Below are 25447 nucleotides of genomic sequence, written 5' to 3' on the forward strand. Positions count from 1 at the left end.
GTAAAAAATAAAATTTGCAATTGGCTGGGAGTTAATATTTAAATAATATTTTGATTTAAATCTATTTTCTAAAATGTATAAACTTAAGGGTTCGTTTGATAGTGATATCTGTTTTTAGTCTGTGGTTTTTCTGTTTTAAAAATAAAAAAATTTGTATATGTTTAATAATTATTTTTCATTTTATGTTTTTAAAAAAGTTAAAAAATTGGAAATATATATGTTAGAGAGATATAATTCTATATAAAGTATAGATGGTAATGGTGTGGGGCAGGAGTGAGGATGCTCTCCCCCGTTCGTGCCAGTGGAAAAAAACTCGTGAGAACAAAAAGAAATACATTTTCTTGCTAAAAGACACGGCTCACCATTTCATGACGTTTAAAAATGTGATAAATGACGAAAAATTTGTTGCACACCTTTTTGTGACGTTTTTTAAACGTCACTAAAGATATAGTTTTCCCACCTTTTCATAAAAAGCCTCACCTTTTCTGTTAAGAAACCCTTGAGAGTTTGAGTAAGAACCTTGCTAACGAACAAGACCCATAGAACACAATCCCAAAAACCCCAAAAACAAATATGGAATCAACCCAAAGAAAAGTTTAAGAACGGATTACCTTGATGATCAATATCAAGAGTAGAGAAAACTCGTTTCTAAACCCGTGATTCGAATCACTCCATAAGAGGTATAAACAACACCGCTTGAATGATCCTAACATAAAAATTCTAAAAACACAATAAATTGCATAAGAAATGGGAGATAAAGCTCTCAACCAAGCTAATGAGAAAAATCACTTTTCATAAAACTTCAAATTGTGTTTACAACAAGACATCTCAAGGTTATATAGCCATCATGGCAAGCCATATGAAAGGTCTTAAGAAAATGGAAAGACTCATAACTTACAAGAAATGAAAAGTCTTGTAAATGAAAAGATATAACTTACAAGAAATGAAAATGCTTGCAAATGAAAAGATATAACTTCAATAAATGGAAAGACAGGCAAATGAAAAGTTTAAGAAAATGGAAAGCCAACATAAATAAATGCAATCCCATCCATAACTAGGGATGTGGGTGTTTGACTTGGATTTTTAATTGAATGAGTTGACTTTGACTTGTCTTGATGGAGCTAACTTTGACCTTGACCAAGTGGACTTTAACTTGCCTTAAAAACACTTAGAAATGTATAATTTGCACCAAATTGTAGTGAATTGTTCCAACATCTTGCACATCTTCCTTTAATTCTCTTGTCGAGTTCATGAACGCTTGGGCACGAAGTAGTAAAGTTTGTTGAAGTTTCCTTGCTCTCAATCTTGTAATCGGTCCATGAGGCATAACAAAGGGAGCTCCTTGGTTCATATCATTTTCATGACGTGTCTTAAATGTCACGATAAGGTCATATTTACAACTTTTTGTGATGTTTTTTAGACGTCATGAAAAAAGTAAAAAAATCAAGTTTTCCCGCCAACTTCCTCACTGTTCTTTCGTGACGATTCTAAAACATCACGAAAAAGTCGGCATTTCGAATAATTTCATCTTTTCTCAGCCGTGTATCTACATTTTGTGACATTTAATAAACGTCAAGAAAAAGGTACTTACTTTTGACTTTTTGGTGACGGTTAGAAAACAAGGTCACGAAAAGTAAAAAATCCGGTACATTCCGTCATTTTCCGCCAAAAATGCGCCTCACCCTTTTGTGACATTTTTTAATGTCACGAAAAACGATTGTTTTGTCAAACTTTTTGTGACGTTTTAAAACGTCACAAGAATGTCAAAATTCCAGAAATCTCCATTTTTTCCCTCCAAAGATGCATTTTTTCCTTTCGGGATGTTTTTATTAAAATTTGAACAGTAGTATACTGTCATGAGCGACACGAAAATTCAAAATTCTAATAGTGATCTCTCTCGTATTAGCCGTATTATTTGGTTTAATACTTTCTTTTTGGTAAAAAAAACAAAAGAACAGAAAAGGAAAAAGGACAAAAAAGAATAGAAGCCTAGCCTTCTTCTCCCCCAACTGTTCTCCGACAGCTCCCCTTCTCCGGCATCTCTTTCGTGACCTCCGCTCTGATTAGATCAGCAACGGCGGTAGCGAACAAAACTCCACGGCAGCAGTAGCAACGATCTCAGGCGCGACGGCGGCGCAATCTGTTGTGATCGACGGTGACCCACGGCGACATTATCACCTACAGCGAAACACGAGTCTCGAGCGTTCTCTTTGCAGCAGTTGCGGTGGATCCCTCCGACGAAATCCAGCGAGATCCAACGGCTACACGCTATTCTCCGACTACAACCCGTGGCCAGCAGGGTTGAATTTTGCTTGGTCTGAGTGGTTAGTGGTTTAACTCTCTTGTTTAAGTGGAACTTTTTAGGTTGTTTTACCGGTTCTTGGATGATGAAATCCTGGTGCGTTACAATAAATCTGATTCTTTTAATCCTTCAAAGTCTCTAAGGTTTGTTGATCGTACTCATTTCTAATTCTAGCATTAGGAAAGGGCACTTACGAAAATTTCCCTCTTCTTTCTCTTTAGGAAATCTAGCCCAACAACGCGAATTCCAAGCAAGTTCAATCTGTAGTTCGAAACGAAATGAGAACTCAAGGGAAATGTATATGAACGGGAAAGAGATTAAAACCGGACTCAATCGAAGTTCTCTAGTGCGGCTCTACGAGATGTACAACTTTTGCAGTTCTACAATGGCTTTACCTCTGATTCTGATTTTGGGTCTCGGTTATATGGGCAACTGTATGGCTTATGGTTCCCCTTCCCAGACGACTATGCATACTAATAACTGGGCAGTTCTAGTCTGTACCTCTCGTTACTGGTTAGTCCAAATATATTCCGACGTTCTGGTATTTGCATTTTCTTGTAAATTGGTGATGTTTCGGCTTTTTGATTGTTAAGATCGTCTAATTTGTATTGTCAAAAAGTTTTATGTTTGATTTCTTGGATGATTGATGATAAGTGCTCACTTGAGTTAGCGTCAACAGTTCTATCTTTCGTGCAATATATTTTAGGATGAGATGAGTCCTGCCCGGTGGATGCATGAAAGCAGTATATTAGTGGTCTAAAGATATAAACTGTTTGGAGAACAGTATTATAATGTGAGATAAGTTAGTTGTGCCAAGTTATTGTTTACCGTGTATACTTTTCAGTTAGTTGTTTACTATGAAAAACGATTTTAATCTTCAGAAAATTCAAGATATAACTGTTTCGTCCAGTTACCACTCAAAATAAGTTGTGATTGTGGTCTTTCAGGTTCAATTATCGCCACATGGCTAATACACTATCCTTGTATAGGTAAGTCAATAACTTTGACGTTTTAGTTTTCTTTGTAAGATCGAGCTTGTCGTTCGTCTGAATGATATATTCGTTGCATTTGTTTTAGGACCGTTAAACGGCTAGGAATACCCGATGAGCGGATTATACTTATGCTGGCGGATGACATAGCCTGCAATGCTCGGAACAAGTACCCTGCAAAAGTGTTCAACAATGAAAATCAAAAAATCAATTTGTATGGAGATAATGTTGAGGTTGGTTTCTCTGCACACTGTTTTTCTATCTAAAACCACATTCAGTTATCTACGTTCATTTTGGCAATGGATCTTACAGACACACCCTGAGCAACAACTTTATTGATATGGTATTGCTAATAGTTCTAAATTTTAGCCATTTTCTCAAATATAGATGTCAAATATAAGTTGATGTCATCGCCATGAGATTTTGGGGATATTGTTAGTTGAAAATAATATCATGGATACCTCGTATAAAAATGGTGGAACCATGCTGTTCTTTGTCGCCAGTTGTATTTTCTAAGCCTTCCTCCATTTGGGATTTAGGACTTTATTTCTCAGATGCGGATTTTGACATTGATTTTGATTAGGATTTCCTTTTTTTTCTTTTAATTTGAAATGTAAAATCAATCTTCTATGAAAGGCTGAGTTGTACTTGTGCTTATACAAACAAGCCTTCCATAGAAAAGATAAAAGGAACAAAATGACACCTTACATCTTATATTTTCCAAGTATACATTGTTTAAACCTCAAATTCGAGAGTGCTTTAGAGTGATTATAAATAAATGCTGTGGTTTGCTTTTGCTAATAAATTTTTTAATCCTTTAAGAAATCCCCACGTTTTTTCTACACCATATATCATATAAAATCTTATATCTTATATTTTTGAAATGCGGTGATTCATGTTAATCATAGATTCATAGTTCAAGACACTCACAACAACAAGCTCCAACGTAGGATGCCATATATGTGCATTTCTCCTCATTGGTGCTCCATATGTAAAAAAAACTCCAAATCACAGAGCCACATCTTCATTTCTTGTGAATTTACAATATCTAATTGGGAGATTTTGCTCTCTTCTTTTGGATGGTCTACGACATTCCCAAAGATCCTTCTTTTCTCATTCCACATGTTTTTTTTTGGTCATCCCTTCAAAAAGGAAAAGAAGCTTATTTTGCTTATTTGGCAAGAGAGGAATCATCAGATTTTTTGCGGGAAAGAGCTCCCAATGGATAGGTTTTTTGACAGTGTAGTTTGTTTGGCTATCACTGAGTGAAAGTTTTTTTTGTAACTCTTGGATTTGGGTGTCTTTCCATTTTGTAATTTCATATCATTGATGAAATTGTTTTTTATCCAAAGAAAAAGAGGGAAAAAAATTAAGACACTCAAGTCATGATTTCTTGAAATAATTTATTGTTTTATTTACACTTAGGTTGATTATCGAGGTTATGAGGTCACAGTTGAAAATTTCTTAAGGGTATTGACTGGGCGCCACGAGGTTGCTGTTCCAAGATCAAAACGCTTGTTAAGTGACGAAGGAAGCCATATTCTTCTTTACATGACAGGACATGGAGGAGATGAATTTTTGAAGTTCCAGGATTCTGAAGAGCTCCAGAGTCACGATTTAGCTGATGCGGTGAAACAAATGAAAGAAAAACATAGGTGCGAATGTTTTTTGTATGGTCTTACTTCACAAATGTTAATTGGATTGTTTTATACTAAAGAAAAACGTTCGCTGAGTGTTACCAACATGAGTTTAGCTCAACGGTAATTGGCACACGCCTTTGACCAATAGGTCATGAGTTTGAATCCCCACCCACATTTGTTGGACTAAAAAAAAATGTTGGCTGAGTGTTACAATTAACTGAAATTTCAGAAATCCTGATGGCTGGCCCAGTGATTAAATAAACAAACTCTAAGCATACATGTCTTTCAAGTTGGATTTAAGTTTTTCTGGTATTTAGGATATCAAATGTTCTTTTAAGGTTCTCAACACCAGGTTTAGATGGTTGTCTTATTTGATTAATGGAAGTACATGAAACTTGGTTAAAAAACCAACAATAAAATGAATAAAAATGTTGGCTGAGTGTTACAATTAACTGAAATTTCAGAAATCCTGATGGCTGGCCCAGTGATTAAATAAACAAACTCTAAGCATACATGTCTTTGAAGTTGGATTTAAGTTTTTCTGGTATTTAGGATATCAAATGTTCTTTTAAGGTTCTCAACACCAGGTTTAGATGGTTGTCTTATTTGATTAATGGAAGTACATGAAACTTGGTTAAAAAACCAACAATAAAATAAATCGGAGTATAGACATCAAAAGCCATCTGTTCTGCAAATTTATTGGAAACTAATCTTTATTTCTTCTTTGCTGTCAGTTTTTATTCTCTTACCTAATGTATGTACACTTTGATGGTCATTAATGTCGGTAGCTATATTATACTGATAGATTTAAGGAGCTGCTGATAATGGTTGACACTTGCCAAGCTGCAACTCTTTTCAATCAGGTTTGCAGTGACTTTTTAGTCTCTCAGTTATATTAATCAATAAGGTGCCGTTTGACACAGGAAATATATTTATATAACCTCAGATTACAGAGTTGAACACAGTTTGACACGTAAGTTTGCTTATTGTAGACCTCGTATTTTTTCTAATGCTATATGCTACAATAGTCGAGGTGCGTGTAAGCTGGCCCGGACACACGGATATCAAAAAAAAAATTGCTAGGCTACATAAATCCATACTACGAAAACCTAGATTAATGAAATGCACCTCTAATATGAACTAATTTTCACCAATTACAATCCCACGAACCAAATATAACTCATTGTTTTGCATAATGTAAATGTAAGGTACACATATCTAAGTTTCTCAACTTTAGGTTAATGTTTTATAAGGCTTTTGAGACCTTGAGGCTTGCCTTGAGGCAAGACTCTAACTTTTAGCTTTGAACTTGTGCCTTCTTTGGACGATAAGAGGCCTACACCTCCATAAAAATGCACCAAAGCTCAAAGTTTTTATGCCTTGTGTAATGATTAGAAGAATAATATTAATTTTCTTCATTCTTAGAAAATAGAAAGGTTCCTCTGTGTGTGAAATGTTAATATACAAGTTGTGCACTTCAACCTATTACTACTTAAACTACTTACGCTTTAAAAATATTGAAGACAAAAATTTATAGAATAAGTCTGATAGGAGTGGTGATGTTAAGAATGACCTTTTAGAACTTTTATTTAAGGGGCAATTTGACCAGTGATTTATTTTATACTTTTATATGACAATACAAAGGGCCATGGACTGGGATTATACAACAAATCAGTCTTATTAAATCCTATGCTATTTCCTAAGTGGGGAAAAATAGCCAAAACAGCTTCTGGCTAGACAGATGGACTCACATGGAACTTTGGCCAGCCTCTTCCCAATCCTTTTTGCTCTATCAACAAATAAAGAGGCAAAAATATCTGATCTTTGGTCGACAAACACCTCTTCCTGGGGTTACCGATTCTGCAGACCCCTAAAGGATGATGAACTAACAGATTCGCTTCACCTCTGTCATTTATTAAATGAGTCTACCCCTACTGAGGACTTATGGATTTGGCCCTTGGAAACAAACAGATCCTTCTCCACCAAATCCATCTACAACATCCTTACCACCAATGACAACCAACCAGCCTCCACCCTTTTTCCCTGCATCTGGCAAGGAAAATGTCCCAAGAAAATTAAACTCTTCTGTTGGGAGCTTAGTCATGGGGCAATCAACACACACGATAGAGTTCAGAGGAAGCTCCCTCATCATGCCCTCTCCCCTAGCTGCTGTCGTTTCTGTTACAAGGCATCTGAATCCCAAGGTCACACCTCTTCATTCATTGTGCTTTTGCTGCTCGTTTTTGAAACATTCTCCTCACTGCGTTCTGGTGGAAAACAGTCTTGCACAACAAACCATCCCTCTTCCTTGATTACCTCCTGGCGGGTCACCCTTTTAAAAAAGAACGAGCTACTTTATGGGTTAAGTTTGTTCGGACTTTTTTGTGGAGCTTATGGTTGAAAAGAAACAATAGGGTCTTTAATAAAAAAACCCTCTCTTTTGACATCTTTTTTGATAGAGTTATTGTACTAGCTTTTAGATGGTGTAAATGCTTCTGCCCCTTTCACTAGCTATTCTCTAAATGATCTTATTACAAGTTGGAAGATATTCTTGTAATTGCCCTTGGGACCTTTTGTATATTTCATACCATCAATGAAATATTGTTTGATATTAAAAAAAAAAATTATGTTTAGCAATACTTGATCCTTCTTTGTTTTTAATTAAAATTGAGGCTTACGCCTTGCTTCTTCAAGAGGAAAAGCCTCGGGCCACCTTTAACCTTTTAAAACACTGATTTAGGTTACACAAGCTCAAAATTTTCAAACTCATAAACTAGACACTCTTTTTAAGTATTTTTGGGATGGGTGGTTAAGACTCTTAACCGCATCCAACCTAGAGACCTTTTTTTTTCCTTTTTTTTTAAGAATAAAAAGCGGGGAACATATATTCAAAAGAATCAAGGGAGAACCAACCAAAGAGATAACAACCTAAGGGCAGTTAGTTGAGGTTACCCACCCCCAAAAGCTAAAGAATTACGGCTTTTCCGTTGTTCACAATCATTTGAAGACTAATTACAAAAGTGTTTATTGTGGTTTGTCGTCTACCAAGAAGCAGGATGTTGTACATTCATACAAAAAGAATCAACTATGGACTTTTCCTCTTCAAAAAGCCTACTATTTCTTTCTCTCCAAATAAGCCAAAGCAAACCCTCACTGTGCAGCCCCAAAGGATTTAATAATTTATCTTTCAATAAGCGTCCACCAAAATTCTTCAAGAATAAGTCATCAATCTTTTGTGGAAGACAAAACGTGAAACCAAACATTGAACGAACAAAAGTCAAAAGTCAAAACCTTGGTAGAGAATGGACAATGTAAAAAAAGGTGGTCAACCATTTCTTTTTCATTGTTGCAGAGAACACACAATGAAGGGGAGAGAGACCAAAAAGGAAAGCTTCTCTGTAGCCTTTTTGCCGTATTCATGCATGTGTAAAATAATGAGTAAAGAAAAATGTGAATAGAAAGTTGGATCTACATTGGATCTCACCTGAATCACCCCATCTATCCTCTTGAGGAGAAGTTTGGTTTCAAACCCCGGTTCTTTGGAGCTTTAAAATTCTAAATGTAGCTCACCCCATGATCCTTCATTTTTGCCTAGGGGAGGTCAAAGACAAAAAAGCAGACCTTGCTAAAAACATCGTTGCTTTCTGCTTTCCAAATCAATTTATCCTTCTCTGTCCCAGTTGAAAGCCAACCAACTTCTCAATAAAAGATGCCCACCTTGCTAGTTCTCTATCAAAAATATTTCTTCTAATGCCAAGATTTCAAGTGTGAGGAGAAACCACCCAACACTCATTGATTAAGGCCCCTTTTTTGGAGAAGATTCCATGGATATCTGGAAAAGTGGTGGCCAAAGGGATTGGATCCACCCAAGCGTCTTCCCAGAAACACACCCCTCTTTCCATCAGACACTTTTAAGGACAATCAGCTTCAAAAAACTTGTTGCTCTTTTCTCTCATTAAAAGATCAATCAGTTACAGTTTCAACTCTTTTCTCTCTCTAAGTTGCTCTTTCGAAAGGAAGCCTAGCTTCTCTGCTCTATTTAACCCTTCACTGCCTTCCAAAGTGCCAATTTTCTGCTTTGGATATTGCCGAAAACCTCCCCATATTCCAGCTCAACAACACCCCTTTAAGCCTTCGAGGTTTTCCATGAACCCACCTGGCCAACCCCTTAACAAATTACTAGATCACCAATCTTCAACCAGTAGGAGCAACAGAGTGATTTAAGCTTAGCATTTTCAAACGGGAAAGGAATAGGACCCCATTTCACACCCCCATCTCATAAGTGAATGGGGAAGTGAGCTGAAGTAGACCTAAGGAGTCTTTCTGCTCTCAAGTCCTCAAAAGAATCCAACCTGAGTTTAGAAACCAAGAATCTATCTAGCTTAAGCTAAAGTAGGGTTACTCCTCATATTAGACCAAGTAAAGGAACCATTATGGAGAGGGGGTTCTATGAGAGCAAGACAATCGATAAGGGTGTTGAAACTCTTCATGCTATGCGTAAACTGTCTTGTACCCCCTATTGTATTTTTCAGACAACCTTCGAGCCACATTAAAATCACCCCCTAAACACCAAGCACCGTGGCATAAAGCGGATAAACAAGTAATTCCTGCCAAAAATTAGCTCTATCAAAACAAGAAGACGGACCATATACTCCTGTGAACCACCCCACCTTGCTAGTTGAAAATGAGAAGTTAATGGAGATGGAGAAAGCCCCTAAAGCGGAGTCCATTGTAGAAATCCTCTACTTATTCCATAGAATAAGAACACCACCAGCGGAACCTTCATCTTCTAAAGAAATCCATCCAATGTACCGAGAGCTCCATATGGACTGAATAAACTGTCTATCCATTACACTTCATTTCATTTATTGAATACTAACAATATCCGAATCAACCTTCTTAACAAGATCTTTGACCAGAGCTCTTTTAGAGGGACTCCCAAGCCTCTGACATTCTATGACAAGATCTTCATAAACTAACTTGAAGGTCCGCGTCTAAAATTTCATTACTTATTGGGCTGCTTCTTGAGCTGCTTTCGCTTTATTCTCCCACGTAGACAGTAGACCTTTTAATTCCCTACTTTCCTTCTTATGAACCGCGCTGCCCTTATTTCCATCCTTACCGTTATAGGGAATGAGTATAATGCACAAATTATTTCCTAGAAAAGTCAAAGTTCCCTGCCGTGTTTGACACGGATAACTTTTCTTGAGAATGGACAAAAACCACCGGACGCAAATACCCATCCTCCACCCTCCATGTTCTCTAAAAGCCTTTCCAATGAGGTTAGAGTCTTCAAAATTAGAAACATCAGCAACGAAGTAAACTTCTTTATCCTTAATCTCAATTTCAGTTGGCACAAAACCACAGTAGTTTCGTTTGACATGGATACAAACCTCCATACATTCTAATAAAGCAGTATTTTCATCTGCAAATTCAATATAACCACCAAATCAATCTCCTATATCCCTAAATAGCTTCTCCTCCATAAACGAAGGGCTATATTCTTGGACTTTGACCACCTACTAGTGTTTTCGAGGCGCACCCAGGCGAGCGCCTAAGGCGAGGGGTGAGGCGATTTTGCCTGGTGCGCCTTGAGTGGTGCCAAGGCAACCACCTTCAATCGGGTGCTCGCCTTGGCGCGCCCTCGCAGCGCCTTGTTGAAGGCGGAGGCATATTTCTTTTTTTTTTTTTCTTTTTAAATCATTTTAACTTGATAAAAACCCACCTCATAACTAAAAGAACAAAAGATGAAGAGAGGACAAAAGTAGAACGGTAGGAGATCAGAGGGGAGAGAGGGGATAGTTGGAGGAAGAAGAAAAAATGAAGCAGAACATGTTGAAGAAAGAAGTTGAAGAAGAACATGTTGAAGAAAGAAGTTGAAGAAGAAAAGTCTGAGAAGAAGAGACTTTCCAAAAAACAAAAAGTTTGAAGGCAGCTCACTTTTCTATGTGCTTGCATGATAAGCTAGCTGTCACCTGTTTCCCATGGCCATGAATATGTTAAGCCCCCAATTGTCAACACTTATAGTAGGAGGGGTAGATTGGGGAATTGACTTAGAGGCCTTAACGGCCAAGAGAGAGAAATACTTGTATGGAACGTAGTAAGGGGAATAAAAGGAAGGGGAGGTTAGTGAGAAGGTTATCGAGTATTTTGTGGATTGCTTAGCAAGGCTTAGGAGGAGAGATCACCCACCCTCTCAAATTGGTGGGTTAGCTGTAATCCCTTTTGGGAGTTTTCCTTTTTCTATAGTGAATTCCAGTGAGGGATACCTCACAGAATATAGCTGTAATCCCTTTTGGGAGTTTTCCTTTTCTATAGTGAATTCCAGTGAGGGATACCTCACAGAATACAACTGTTTACTATAAATACAGTTGTTTGCAATAAATACAACTATTTATATTTAATTATTTTGCATCAGATAACTATTTTTTACTATTTATTTCAAATACAATTTTCTCTCTACTTTTTTCTTTATTCCGAATATTTCTATTTTTCTCAATTATTTAAGTTAATTTTTTATTTAAAATATTATTATTATTTTAATTTTCACATTTTAAAATTGAATATTTATTTATTTTACATATAAATTATTAATAAATATTATTTATTTAATATTTTATTTAGTGTGCCTCACTTCACTCAAGCGTCGCCTTTTTATCGTCTCCCGCCTTAAGGCGATGGAAGGGCTTGTCGCCTTAAGGTGCGCTTTGCGCCTTGAAAACACGGCCACCTATCATAGAAGGGAACATAATTAATGTGACTATGTTTGTTTATATTCTATTTCCAACTTTAGGGTCAAGGACATGAAAGTAACCCATCCTTTATTTCTACTTAGTGAATCTGTAGCCTCTTCTGAAGAACATTTAAGGAAGGCTTTGTTGGGTTGGAACAGATTTATGATTAAGTTTGTCTATAGCTCCTATTCTAGTTCCTCGATAATATTCCCCCAATCTTCCTGAAAGTCTCTTATAGTGAGCACAATAACTTCTTTCCAGCCTATTTTCCTCACTTCTTTACCTTGGGACGTGGAAAGTTGAGAAAGTGTTGTTCTTTTTACCGCTCTACGTACAATGATTTCAAGGTGAGCCTAAGTGCTCGACTTTGACAAGGGGCAAGGCGTTTTGGGCCTTTTGCGCCTTGAATGTTGTTGCTGCCTTGGCGAGCGCCTTCAATTAGGTGCTCGCCTTGGTGCGCCATCGCCATAAGGCGAGGCGAGTGCTTGGTTGGATGCATGTGAAAGCATTTGGATTTTTTTAGAAAAATATTTTAAATGGTTTGAACTTAAAAAGCCCACGAATAACTTATCTTGGATGAAAAACCCTTAAAAATTAGCCCACTTGTTGCGCGACCATGAAGCCATCATACCTTCCTTCTCCTTCTTCGAAGACCACCGACAGATTTAGTCTCTCACCTGTGAACATGTGTTCATGGCGACGTTAGGTGCTTGGAAAAGAAGAATGAAGATAAAGAAGAAGAAGGATTGGAAAAGTAGTAGAAGAATTGAAAAAGAGAATAAAAGACTTGTGTATTAGCGTGCTTGAGTCTTTTCCTATTCTCTTTTACGTTTGCTCGAGCCTTTTCCTATTTTTTTTTTTTTTACATTTTCAAGCCACACTAAGTGCATGCAATTGCTTTGCCATATGGTAGCAAAAGGCTCGATGGCCGTAAACCTTTTTGTATAAGTTATTTTATGGTTTAAATTTTATTTAATTTTAGTATTCTATTTAACCACTATTCTTACTGATTTTTTTTAATTTATATGTTTAATTTTTCTTAATTATTTAAGTTAAATTTTGTTTCTACATTAAATAATTTTACAAATATTTTCATCTAGAGTATTTTCTTATACATAAAGTTGCTATAGATAGTATATATTTATTGTTTTATTAAGTGTGCCTCATTTCATTTAGGCAACGCATTTTTGTCGTCTCTTTCCTCAAGGCAATAAGGAGGCTTGTCACACTGAGGTGTGCTTTGTGCTTTGAAAACACGGTCTGTGTAGGACCCTTCTACTTTTGAAGAACGAATTTTTGTTAGTGGTGTGGGCTCATGTTCTTGGTGGTTCAGGAAGCCTAGGATCAAACACTAGGATCAAACATTTAAAGTAATTGAAAGATTACCTCCTCATATATCCGATGCTCTCTCCACTGTCCTCCCAGCCGGCCCTCTGCCTTTCGTCGGAACCACACCATGCCACTTGAAGCTTCCCCCACCCTGAATAGTAGCTTTTCGCCACCTTCCACATGGCCCTCTCTTCACCACCACAACCCATCTACATTGAAAGAAAATGCTTTTCCATCATCATTGACCAGAGATATAGAGGCAGTCGAGTGCGTATCACAGAAACCACTAAAGACAAAGCTTTTTTCATTTCCCTCCATTGGTCATCCATTGCCTGGCTCAAGACTGTTTTCTCCACCCTCCTTTCATCCCCTCTAAACCACAAATTCTTCAAGGAAACACACATTGATGGCCAGACCATCTGGGTCGAAAAGACCAGTAACCGAAAAGGCATCCTAGCAGAGATTGCTAAGCTGGACGTTAATGGCGGCCTTACCAAACTTTTGATCCCCATTGGAGAAGACAAGAAAGGTTGGAAAGCTTTTTATAGACTTCTTCACGACCTGCCCACCCCACCCCCCCCCCCCCCCCCCCCCCCCCCCCCCCCCCCCCAAAACCGCCAAAACAACAAACAATAATACCCCACAAACCACCCCTGTACAACCCAGCACATTTGTTATTATTGCACCTTTGACCTATGCCATTAAGAAGGGCAAACAGAAACTTAACCCACTTCCTTTACCACCAACGTATCAGCATCACAAAAAGAACCCACAGCCAAACAACATTAATGGTTACGAAGAAGCAGATCTCCAGCTGGACTCCTCCATTATAGTCATCCGGCGTTTTTTTCATGATGACTGGTTTAAGATAACTAGAGCCCTTCAAGCACATATCAGTACTCTTTGTACACTGAATCCCTTTGCTGCGGACAAGGCCCTTCTTCGGTGTGAGAATAGTACACAAGGAAACACTCTCTGTCTTTTAAGGGATTGGCATCAGGTTGGTGACACCCAACTGAAATTCCTGGCTTGGAACGAACTTGATCCTCCCTCCCCCCTTTAGTCCCTTCTTATGGTGGTTGGATAAAAATTCATAACCTCCCCCTGGATCATTGGGATAAAAAGACCCTGAGACTTATAGGGGATACATGTGGAGGCTACTTAGAAACTGCAAAGGAAACCCTTTCCAGACTTGACTTGTTGGAAGTGACAATCAGGATAAAAACCAATCCTTTTGGTTTTATACCCGGAGAACTTCTGATTACCACGACCTCCTCTGCGCAATTGAAGGTGATCATCGACCCTTTCCATAGAGCTGAACAATACTTGGGATTTTCGATCGGAATCCATGGTGCTTTGCCGATTGGATTATCCTCCGACCAACCATCTGGAACGGGCTCCGAGGGTCTTTTCGGACCGTGCTCAAAACTTTCCTTTTTGGAGAAAGATATTATACCTACCCACGAAAGGCTCTCTGTTTTTTCCTCACCTCGTACCTGTCCTGACATGCACAAACTCCATAGCCCGTCTTTTTCACCTTTTGACTGTAACACATCGAGCCCTGAGCCTTTGGCTGACACCCCTGCATCATTTGCTTTTCAACCTGCTGACATACGACATCCATAAAGTCCCATCACTTCTGTACCCCTACATAACACAAGCCCATCATCTTCTTCTGTCATCCCTGCCCTTCACACTCAACCTCTCTCTTTACACACTTTACCCCCACCTAACATCTTCTCTGACCCACCTCCCCCCGACCCTCTTCCACACCCTACCCTTCTCCTTGATGGCCCAAAATTAGCCGTTAATATTGCAGAAAAAGAAACCTACCTCGCTTTGGGCACAAAACAATCCACCAATCCCCTCGAACTGCTCTTTGACTCCGATCAATGTATCTCTAGCCCCTACTCTCTTTCCACTGAACCCCCCTTCCCAACTTTCTCCTCACAATTGATGGAGGGTCCTGCTCCCCACCCTCTTTCTCCAGATGTATCACACACTACCCCTTTTCCTTTTGACCCCGCCGTACACCCTTCATCCTACCTGCAGGTGGTTGTTCCATGGCTCAACACTATGGGCATGGGCTTCTTTCCCATTCCCACTAAAATCTCAAAGAAAGCTACATCCATCCGGAAGAAATACAAAGGTATTAGGGAACTTGCGGGGCTCACATCCTCTATCAACTATGACAAGCACAAACCAAAACAAGGTGGGTCTTCCTCTGTTAAATGATTTTTCTCTCCTGGAACGTCAGAGGTCTTGGCTCTTGGAGCAAGAGAGCGCTAATAAAGACCCTCATCAACAAGCAAAATCCCACCATTGTTATTCTCCAAGAAACTAAGCTCGAAGTGGTAGATCGACTCACTATTAAATTGCTTTGGAGCTCTCGTGATATTGGCTGGATTGGTATTCTTATAATGTGGAATAACCCTTCTTTTCACGTTTCTGATATAACTTTGGAGCTCTATACACTGACCATTCTCCTCACCTTTCTTGATGGTACCAAGTTCTGGCTCACAGGGGTATATGGCCCATCAAATTCTGAGGATAAGCCAACTTTCTGGAAAGAATTGACCGACCTCTCCTTCCTTTGCACTGATTTCTGGATGCTAGGGGGAGATTTCAACTCTGTGCATTAGTCTCACGAGAAATCAACCTACCACAGACCAACCAGAAACATGCACCACTTCAACTCTTTCATTGATCAAGCCGGTTTACAGAATCTCCCTGTTACAAATGGTCTTTATACGTGGTCGGATTTCAGGGATCCTCCCTCTCTCACTTTGATTGACAGATTTTTAGTTACTAATGATTTTCTTTTGAAATTCCAGAACGCATCTGTCAAAAGACTGAATCGCCCAACTTCCGACCATTATCCACTACACCTTTCTTTTCGCATGTCTAAATGGGGCACCACACCTTTCAGGTTTGAAAATGCATGGCTGCAACATCACTCCTTCCCTCTGATCGAATATTGGTGGAAGAACACCCCTCTCAGAGGCTGGTCGGGCCACGGTTTCATTATGAAACTTAAGGGACTGAAAACAGTGATTAAAACATGGAGTAGCTCTACCTTCGGTAACATCACACAACAAAAAAACTAACTTACTACAGAGATAGCCATTCTGGATAATCTAGAAGAGGAAGGGCTCTTAAACACAGTTCAACATACCCAGTGGAAATCTCTTAGAACACAACTCCTAGAAGTGGTGGCAATGGAAGAAACTCTTTGGCGACAACGCTGCAAATCAAAATGGCTAACCGATGGAGACAACAATACATCTTACTTCCATCGCATTGTGGCATCGAAGAGACGAAGGAGTACTATTACGGAAATTCTCTCCACCACTAGCACCAGCCTTTTTGAAGAAAATGACATTGAGAAAGAATTTATTTCCTTTTTTGACAGGTTATACACCAAGAAAGAGGGTCAGATATTCTTGCCACACCCCTTGGATTGGAGCCCTATCACCCATCAACAAAGCACAAAGATAGAGCAACCTTTTACCGAAGAAGAGATCTGGCATGCTGTCAAGGAATTAGGTACCAACAAGTTCCTTGGTCCGGATGACTACACTGCTGAATTCTACAAAAAGTTTTGGAACATCCTCGATATCTTGAGAATGTTCCAAGATTTTTTTAAGAATGAGATTATTAATGCAAGTCTCAACGAAACCTACATTTGCCTGATCCCAAAGAAGATTGAAACTAAAAATGTAGGAGATTTCACGCCGATTAGCCTCATTTCTTGCCTTTATAAGATCATTGCTCGGGTTCTTTCGGAAAGACTAAAACGATTGCTGCCACACACAATCACTAATGCACAATCTGCATTCGTGGTTGGGAGACAAATTCTGGATGCATCTTTGATTGCCAATGAGCCTCATTGAAGATTGGGAAAGATGCCAAAAGAAAGGTGTGGTTGTGAAGCTGGATATAGAAAAGACCTTTGATAGTGTTGACTGGGATTTTCTTGATGCAGTCCTTGAGGCTAAAAGGTTTGGTCATACATGGAGGAAATGGATTCAGGGTTGTGTTTCATCAACAAACTTCTCCATCATTATCAATGGCCGCCCGAGAGGAAAAATTATTGCTTCTAGAGGCTTGAGGCAAGGTGACCCTTTATCACCCTTTCTCTTTATTATGATTGTTGATGTCTTCAGTCGTCTTATGTCTCATACAGCACGCTACAACCTTATAAAGGGTTTCGACCTTGGAAACAATTCCTTGAACATACATCACCTACAGTTTGCCAACGACACTATCCTTTTCTCTATATACGATGAAAACTCCCTCAACAATTTCTTCAATATCAGCAGGCTGTTTGAAGAGGCATCTGGGCTTAAAATCAACCATCAGAAATCTGAAATTATAGGAGTTAATCTAATTGACAGTGAGCATACTACCCTAGCATCCAAGTACAATTGCAAAAAGGGATCTTGGCCTATCCTTTACCTTGGTTTGCCCTTACATGGTAAGCCTAAAACCCTCTCTTTCTGGGATCCAACGGTTGAGAAAGTTAAGAAAAGACTTCTGTCTTGGAAAAACTCCTTCATCTCCAAAGGTGGTAGACACACACTAATACAGGCCACACTAGCAAATCTCCCTACCTACTACCTTTCATTATTCCCTTTACCATCTAAAGTTGCCAACACCTTAGAAAGCTACATTAGAAACTTTCTTTGGAGAGGCACCAAAGAATCTTTGGGATTGAACTTGGTCAAATGGGATACTGCACAACAGCTGATTTCGGAAGAGGGATTGGGTCTACCCAACTTGAAACAGAAAAACAAGGCCCTTTTAGCCAAATGGATTTGGAGATATACAAAAGAAAGGACGGCTTTGTGGCGCGAGGTGATTGACTCTAAATATGGGATCTCTTCATGGTCCCACAAACCCAACTCAACCACCCTCTCATTCGAAAAAGGGCCCTGGAAATTGATTCTCAAGACCCAGAAATTTGTTTTTGATAGGCTGGCATATAAAATTGGCAATGGCAGCTCCACCCCTTTTTGGACGGTCTCGTGGCTGGTCAACAAACCCTTGGAATGCCACTTGCCTCTTCTCTTTGCCTTATCCATGAAAAAGGATGCTGCTGTTAGGGATCTTTGGTCTGCCGTAGATAACAACTGCTGGAATTTGAGATTGAGAAGGAATCTTAAGGATGCTGAAATTTCAGAATGGGCAGCCCTCTCACGCATGCTTTCTGCTGTACATCTATCCACAAAGGTTGACATTTTAACTTGGAAGCTTGAACCAAACGGCTTGTTCTCCACTCACTCTCTCATAAAGGACCTCATGCAGCCTTGCCTGAATTCTTCCAAGCATCTTTATGAAGGCGTTTGGAGGGACACATATCCAAAAAAGGTGAAATTTTTCCTATGGGAACTTAGCCATCAAGCCCTAAACACCGGTGACAAACTACAAAGAAGAATGCCTTACATGCCTCTCTCTCCCCATTGGTGTGTGATGTGTCAATCAAGCCATGAGACCCAACAACACCTCTTTGTTTCATGTCACTTTGCTTCTAATTTTTGGAACCACATCCTTAATACTTTTGGATGGTCCACTGTCTTGTCGGCGGATCCCCCTCTCCTTCTTGAAGCTACACTAACAGGACATCCTTTTAGAAAGGAGAAAGCATTACTCTGGCAGAATTTTATGCGAGCATTCTTTTGGATTACTTGGAGGAAGAGAAACCAACGCATCTTCAACGACAAGACTCTCCCCTTTGATAGTTTTTTTGAAGCTATAGTCTTTACGGTCATTACTTGGTGTAAATCCTCCCCTATGTTTCATCACTATAGCTACACTTCCTTGGAAGTGCTTCATGTAATCCCTCTTTTGACGCTTTTGTAATTTCATACATCAATGAAATTTTTTCTTTCACTAAAAAAAACATTTAAAGTCCTTCTGGCCCTTGATGTTTTCTCGAACTGGAATCACAATATTTTTTTTTACCCGAGAGTTCGACCTTAGTTATTTCAATGAAACTTCCTATCATGTTTGTAGTTTTCAACGCCCACAAGAAACCATTTGAGTAATGCATTTTTTCGAAAGAACTTTTACGCCTTTGGAAAAGAAGTAAATCATCAATGTATCTACAATCCACACTATTCCTATTTCTTCAACTAAGGTAAAAGAAACTTTCTTTGTAGGTGGGACTCTTGGATCCGGATCACCCTACCCCTCTTTCTTTGACCAAAACCACACAAGAAAGTCTTGTTTTCCATTTTCAGATATCAGCGGGAGTCCATTGTTGAAAAGGTCTGAGGTGTAGTCTTAACGTTGGAAGCTCGATGGTGCGTGGGGTGAGGAGCACATGGGGACCCGAGGGGGAAGAGAAAGGAGGAGAGAGAAGAGAGCATCTTTTACCTCGGAAAAAATGGTTGGTAAAGGTGTGAAAATCATCCAACCTGGGTTTCATAACTCCTAAGGATAGTGTTTGAGTTTCTTGACCTAGATTGTGGTTTGATAGTAATTCATGACCGACCTCATGAATTTGTCAGGAAATTTGAGTGGTATTGGGACATAAAAAGCAGCCATAGGCACATTTTACATACCTTATTGTACAAATGGAATTGAGTGTTCTCTTCTTGATATTTTTTTTAGTATATTGCTAATTTTACTTCTAAGTTTAGCTTGCTTCTGCAAACTATTATCTTCAATCTGCATTTTCTTCATTGTGGCATAAAGCTGTCTGTGAATGAGTAAAATTGGAGCATTCATAATGAAAATTTTTAATGCCATAGCATGTTTCATAAAGTGGATCGAAGAGATGACTGAATTTTAAATTAACCATTCAAAACGTTTTGGTGATGGGGTGGCTAATCAACTTTGTTGATGTAAAACTACAACAATTTTCAGTACTTAACTAGGGGTCCTTACTTTATGCAGCTTCATTCCCCAGGTGTTCTAGCCATTGGAAGTAGTAAGAAAGGAGAGAACTCATATTCACATCACTTGGACCCTGATGTAAGTGTGCCCTGACATCATTGTATATGTTGCTTAATATTGTGGCTCCCAGATTTTGTTTTTACCATATATTGTTGTTTCCTCAGATTGTTACTATTTTTGTCTTCCTCTTAATTAACAGGTTGGTGTTTCTGTAGTTGACCGTTTCACCTATTACACGCTAGCCTTCTTTGAGAGATTAAATATGTATGATAATACTTCATTAATCAGGTAAGCTTGTTATATCCCTATTCTCTTAACTTTACCAAACGCTATCATCTTTATGGGTGTTCAAAAAACCGACAACCCGAAGAACCAACCCGAACCGTAAGGGTTGGGTTGGGTTAAAAAAGAAATTGGGTTGGGTTAGGTTGATTTTTGGCAGAACTAAAAATTTGGTTCAATTCATGGGTCCAGTAAAATTTTTTTTCGATTCAACCCGAACCGAACTGAAATTTACATAATAATTAAAAATATATATATATACTATTTAGTTTTTAGGGTTTTCATTTCACCCTCATCCCTTCGTTGCGTCGTCAGTCTCCCTCCCCCCATGTCTTCTCTCTCCTTCTCCCACCCATTTCTCTCTCTAGTTTCTTCGCAACCCCACCCTCCTTCCTCTTCTCTTCTGTCTGTTTCCGTCTCTCCTCCTCACCATCACATTTTCACTTCTGACTGGTCAGCATCTACCCCTTAGATTTGTCTCATCTTCCAATGTGTCAATTTCAAATCTGCTTACCGATGTTCCAACCTTAACGCCAGCGTCTCAAGATCTGCCTCATCTTGGTGTTTCCACTTCAAATTTACACATCGTAAGCAATTTCCACACCAGATCTTCCTCATTTAAGGTATCCAACTTTAAATCTGCTTCGCCGTTTCGGTGTCTTCACTCCATATATCTCTTGGTGTCTCCACTCCACATTTCAAAATCATGTGATTTGTCTCCAATTCACTTCTCTTTTATTCGCAAATCTTCAAAAATTGCGACCCAAAGACCCAACCCGAACCGAACCGAAAATTTGAGGGTTGGGTTGAGTTAAGCATTCGGTTCATTAGGGAACCAATGAACTCAAAATTTCGGGTTGGGCAATATAACTTTTCTAAACCGACCCAACCCAACCCGTGTACACCCCTAATCATCTCTAGGTCCTAATTGTGCCAAAAATTAGGAAAGTCTATTTGTTTCCATGTATTTTCAATAGAATCGACAACTTCAGTGTTTAAAAGTGAAAATTTAGGTTTCACCCATTTCCTCCTTGATGCTTACTCATTGACAACAAATTCATGAGGTATTTGTTCTCCTCTGCAATTGAGGGGGGAGGATTGCTTAGGTAACTTTAAGTAAGCACGTTGATAGAAAGTTGATATCAATCAACAGGTAATAGTGAAAGTTGATACTTGATATAAAGTTGAACAACTGGACGAAGCTTCCATTATGAAAGGGGGGAGATTAACTTTGTTTCAATTGGTTCTAGCTAATCTTCCTACCTATTTTTGTCCATCTTACGCTTGATACTCCTTGAAAGAAAGGTGAGAAACTTTATGTGAAGAGGAAATGGCAGAGGAAAGTTGAGTAATTTGGTAAATTGGAAGGTGGTTTCTTGGCTACTTAAAATGGGGGATCCAGTGCTGGAAATTTTAGGTAAAGGAATGAAGCATTGATGGGGTAATGGAGGGTCCTATCTGAGACTGGTTAACAATGATAAAGTGTGGGTATTTATTGTAAGAATAATGTAGATTGGTTCACCAGTCATTTGTAACTGGGGAAGAGGGGAAGAGGGGGAGGAAGAAGTTTTGGGGGAAATTTTTAAAATTAAAGGAGCTGGCGTTAAACAATTATGTGATAAAAATTGGAAATGGACAGGTGGTCTAAATTTTGAGAAGATATTTGGGTGATGAGTTACGGTTGGCTGTCAAGTTTCCAAGATTTTATTGGATGGTGGAGCCAAAATTCCATTCTAATTTGTGTTAGTGGAATATAGGATTCGAATACAAATGGTTGGACTTGAAATATACTGCAAGAGTTTGAAGGAAGAAGAGAAAAGTGAGTTGAAGAGAATTTTGAACCTTCTGAAAAATCAGGTGTTATTGGAAGGGAACGACGAGAGGATATACCATATAGCTTTTGGAATCTGAAGGCGGTTGCACAGTAAAATCTTGATATCTTAAATTGATTGACAGCATAAGTGTCTGGAAAAAAGGTTTGTGCTCCACAATTTGGAAAGAAAATTGTTTAAAAAAAAAAAGTTAAATTGTTTGTGAAAGTCTTAATATGTTGCATAATATCCAACGTCCGGTTTGGATGATTAACCTTTCCTAATGTCTTTTGTTTCTAGTGGTGAAAAAGATCTGGTTCACCTTTTCTTTTCTCCGAAAGTTGTGGAATTTTTGGGTTGTCTAGAGAAGTTATAACATGTGAGAAAATATTCAATTAGACACTTTCAAGGATAAATTGAAGAACTAAGATCGAAGGTTGGGTTAATCAACATAAATAGCCCATCATGAGGGGAATTTTGAAGTATTTTTAAAAGTTTTTTAGCAAATGCAGAAATACTTTAGCTCAATACTGCATCCACGCCTTATTTTCTTCGTTGGAGTATTTACTTTCATATCCATTTATTCTGTGTATTCATCAATTTTACTCTTCTTTCCTTATTCTTTATAGTTTACTTGTATTTCATACGAAAACTGTTGTACACTTTCCTTTAAATACAGAAACATAAATATTATGTTTTATAATATTCAAATATACAACTCTACAGTGTATTTTGATTTTACTCTGTTTAAAGTTATCTCTGTGCAAACCGGTCTTTGATTCCTTCTGGTGGCAATTTGCAGTCTTTTCAGGTCATATAATCCAAGTTTGTTGATGTCAACCGCATATTATAAAACAGATCTATACCAACGTAAATTGGAGAAGGTACATTTAGCATCTAAAGTATTTGACTTTCACTCTCCCAGTTGATCTGCTTCTTTATGGTCACGAATACATTACTGTTTTATGTTACCATGTTTGTTGCTCTAAGCTCTGATTTATAGTTGGTTTTAACTGGCCTTGATAAATCTTTGCCTCGTTTATCCTCAAATGTTAGGGTTCAAAATGTTTATTTTAGTCGTCGAAGTTTAGAAAAATAATCATTTTAATACTTGCTTTTATAGTAGGAGCTAATATCCATCTATCGAATATTTACGGTAATCAATCCACGTGGCTTTAATACATGCCCATGATAACACGTTGATATGTATTCGGGTTAAAAGATTAATCATTTTGATTCATTCTTTTGTACTACAATATCCACCCGCTCAATACTCTTTTCTTAACCAACCTATATTCAGGTTAAAAGATTAATCATTTTGATTCATTCTTTTGTACTACAATATCCACCCACTCAATACTCTTATCTTAACCAACCTATGTGACTCTGATATACGCTCATATTATTAGTAAATTAATACAGATTCCAAGCCACATTTTTCTTTTATAATTCTGGGATTAAAAATTAAAATACATATTTTGAGAGTTTATATATCAAATGTTAAAAGTTGAGGACAAAATGAGATTGACATTTTAGTTACATTTACAAAGCTGTGTCCGTGAAATTATTGTTTGTTTCCGCTGAAAGTCTGTGTGGTGAGGGCTATGATACACACTTTTAGTTAACATTAAAACTCAGGATATTGTCAGCAAGGAGCAAAACATTATTCATCGTAATATTTCTAACTTCACTTTTAATATTCCTATCTCTTTCCTTTTGTGTACTCTGATTTGTAACCATGTTGTTTCCCTCATGGATGAGTATGCAGTCCGATATATTTTCAGGATTAACCATAATAGATCTTGATTTTAGTAACTGAAATAATATCAATCACTTTCTAATTTTGTTTGTTGTTCATTCCGGAGGAATTGTTACTAGTTTGTCCCTTTCTCTTCTCTCTAGATTCCTGTGACAAACTTTTTTGGCTCGGTTATGGAAACAGTTCATACCGATTCAGCTTACAAACTTGTCTCAAGAAAGGGCTCCAGCAAGGCCAAACTAATGTCACACCACAATGAAAGAACATTGATTTGTTCAGACGATCCAGATCATATTAGTAAAACAAGCACAAGGGTAACTTTGTTTCTATTCTATCTTATTGATTTAAAAAAAAAGAGAGAGGGTAAACGACGTGTGATGCAGGACGACCACGAACACGGTGCTTTAACAAGTATATGGAGAAGTTTACATGATAAGATGGAACAAATTGAAGATGCTGATACTTTTGTGAACTATGGGTTGGCCATTATGCTTCCATTCTTAGGGATTTCCATGTGGCTATCAAGGTGAAGAAGCTGCCTCCTACTTCTTGGTTTCCACTCTGCTTCAGAGTTCAATAGTTCATACGTTCATCTCGACCCCAACCCCGATGCTATCTTAATAATATGTTACAAAACTCACGTTTTGAACCTTTACTTCTGGGGAGAGATCGTGTTCTCTTGTTGCATAAAAGAGGAAAAAGATCTTCCATCAGCTTGAATCAAAAGAGGTCTATTACAGAAGGATGTAGACAAAGAACTCCATCTACATCTACAAGTTAGAATATACTCTCATTTTCCAATTTATTCCTTCTACTGGTTTGGTGACTTGGAAACAATATTATGAACATGTCAACAAGAGCAATGGAGTTATATTTGTTTTTTTATTTGTTGTGATTTTTATTTTTCAATCTAGACAGTAGAAATATCTCATTTTCGCCTTTGTTCCACCTTACCGGCCGCAACAAAGGCTGGAAGTGGGACTATTCTTACCAAAAACAAGAGATCTACATCTCATCCTAGAAATATTACCGGGTATGAAATGGTCTCCTCTATTTCTCTCTGAGTTTTGATTACTAACTATCACATCCGCTACTATTATTAGTAAACGACCGGGCTTGTGCCCCCCTTTTTCTTAAATCTGTCCTTAATGACTTTCAAATATATATATATATATATATATATCTCCCTGACAAATCATTATCCTGTTTCTCTTTCACTGAAATCATGTTGATTTTCATCTGGGTTTCTTGTGATTGCCTTCATGAATTTGGTCTATGAGCTAGAATGAGTGAATCTATCTGAATTTGGTCTATGAGCTAGAATGAGTGATTCACAGATAGATTTAAATATAATTGATTTTTCAAAATCACTATTCAAGTGATGCCTTGAAAATCCATTTAAAGTGATCTTAAACTTTCTTAAAATCAAAATTTTAATTTGTCAAACATGATAAATAGGAAGAGGGTTGATTTTGACAATAGCAAAATGTTAAAACCACTCTCAAACATAATCTAAGTTTAAGATCGACCTTCATGAATTTGAAAGTTCATGTAAGTCGATTAGTTGATTTGGATAGATTTACCGTGACCACTGGCTGACCCCAATGATGGGGTAAAAATTGATTGAACGCCATTGGTTTGGTCAGTTTTGGTCGGTTGTGTAGCAGATTCCTCTGTACACCCTTTAATGACTACATATAC

At 38.1% G+C, this 25447-nt stretch overlaps 1 protein-coding gene across 2 annotated transcripts; it reads left to right on the forward strand.

The window, feature by feature from the left end:
• Nucleotides 1–1945: 1945 nt before the first annotated feature.
• Nucleotides 1946–24631, forward strand: LOC111024963 (Peptidase C13 family). 2 transcript variants are annotated; one of them, XM_022302790.2, is made up of 11 exons: nt 1947–2324; nt 2524–2815; nt 3250–3291; nt 3380–3524; nt 4717–4946; nt 5737–5794; nt 19895–19972; nt 20094–20182; nt 22790–22871; nt 23890–24060; nt 24130–24631. In XM_022302790.2, the coding sequence occupies exons 2-11, from the start codon at nt 2598–2600 to the stop codon at nt 24274–24276; spliced, it is 1260 nt and encodes a 419-aa protein (XP_022158482.1). In that variant the 5' UTR covers nt 1947–2324; nt 2524–2597; the 3' UTR covers nt 24277–24631. The 2 variants fall into 2 exon arrangements, with proteins under 2 accessions (XP_022158481.1, XP_022158482.1); XM_022302789.2 differs by having other exon boundaries at nt 1946–2324; nt 23890–24631.
• The last annotated feature ends 816 nt before the right edge of the window (nt 24632–25447 follow it).

Source organism: Momordica charantia, assembly GCF_013281855.1.
Source record: "Momordica charantia cultivar OHB3-1 chromosome 6 unlocalized genomic scaffold, Mcharantia_2.0 BLBB01000006.1, whole genome shotgun sequence".
NCBI lineage: Eukaryota > Viridiplantae > Streptophyta > Magnoliopsida > Cucurbitales > Cucurbitaceae > Momordica > Momordica charantia.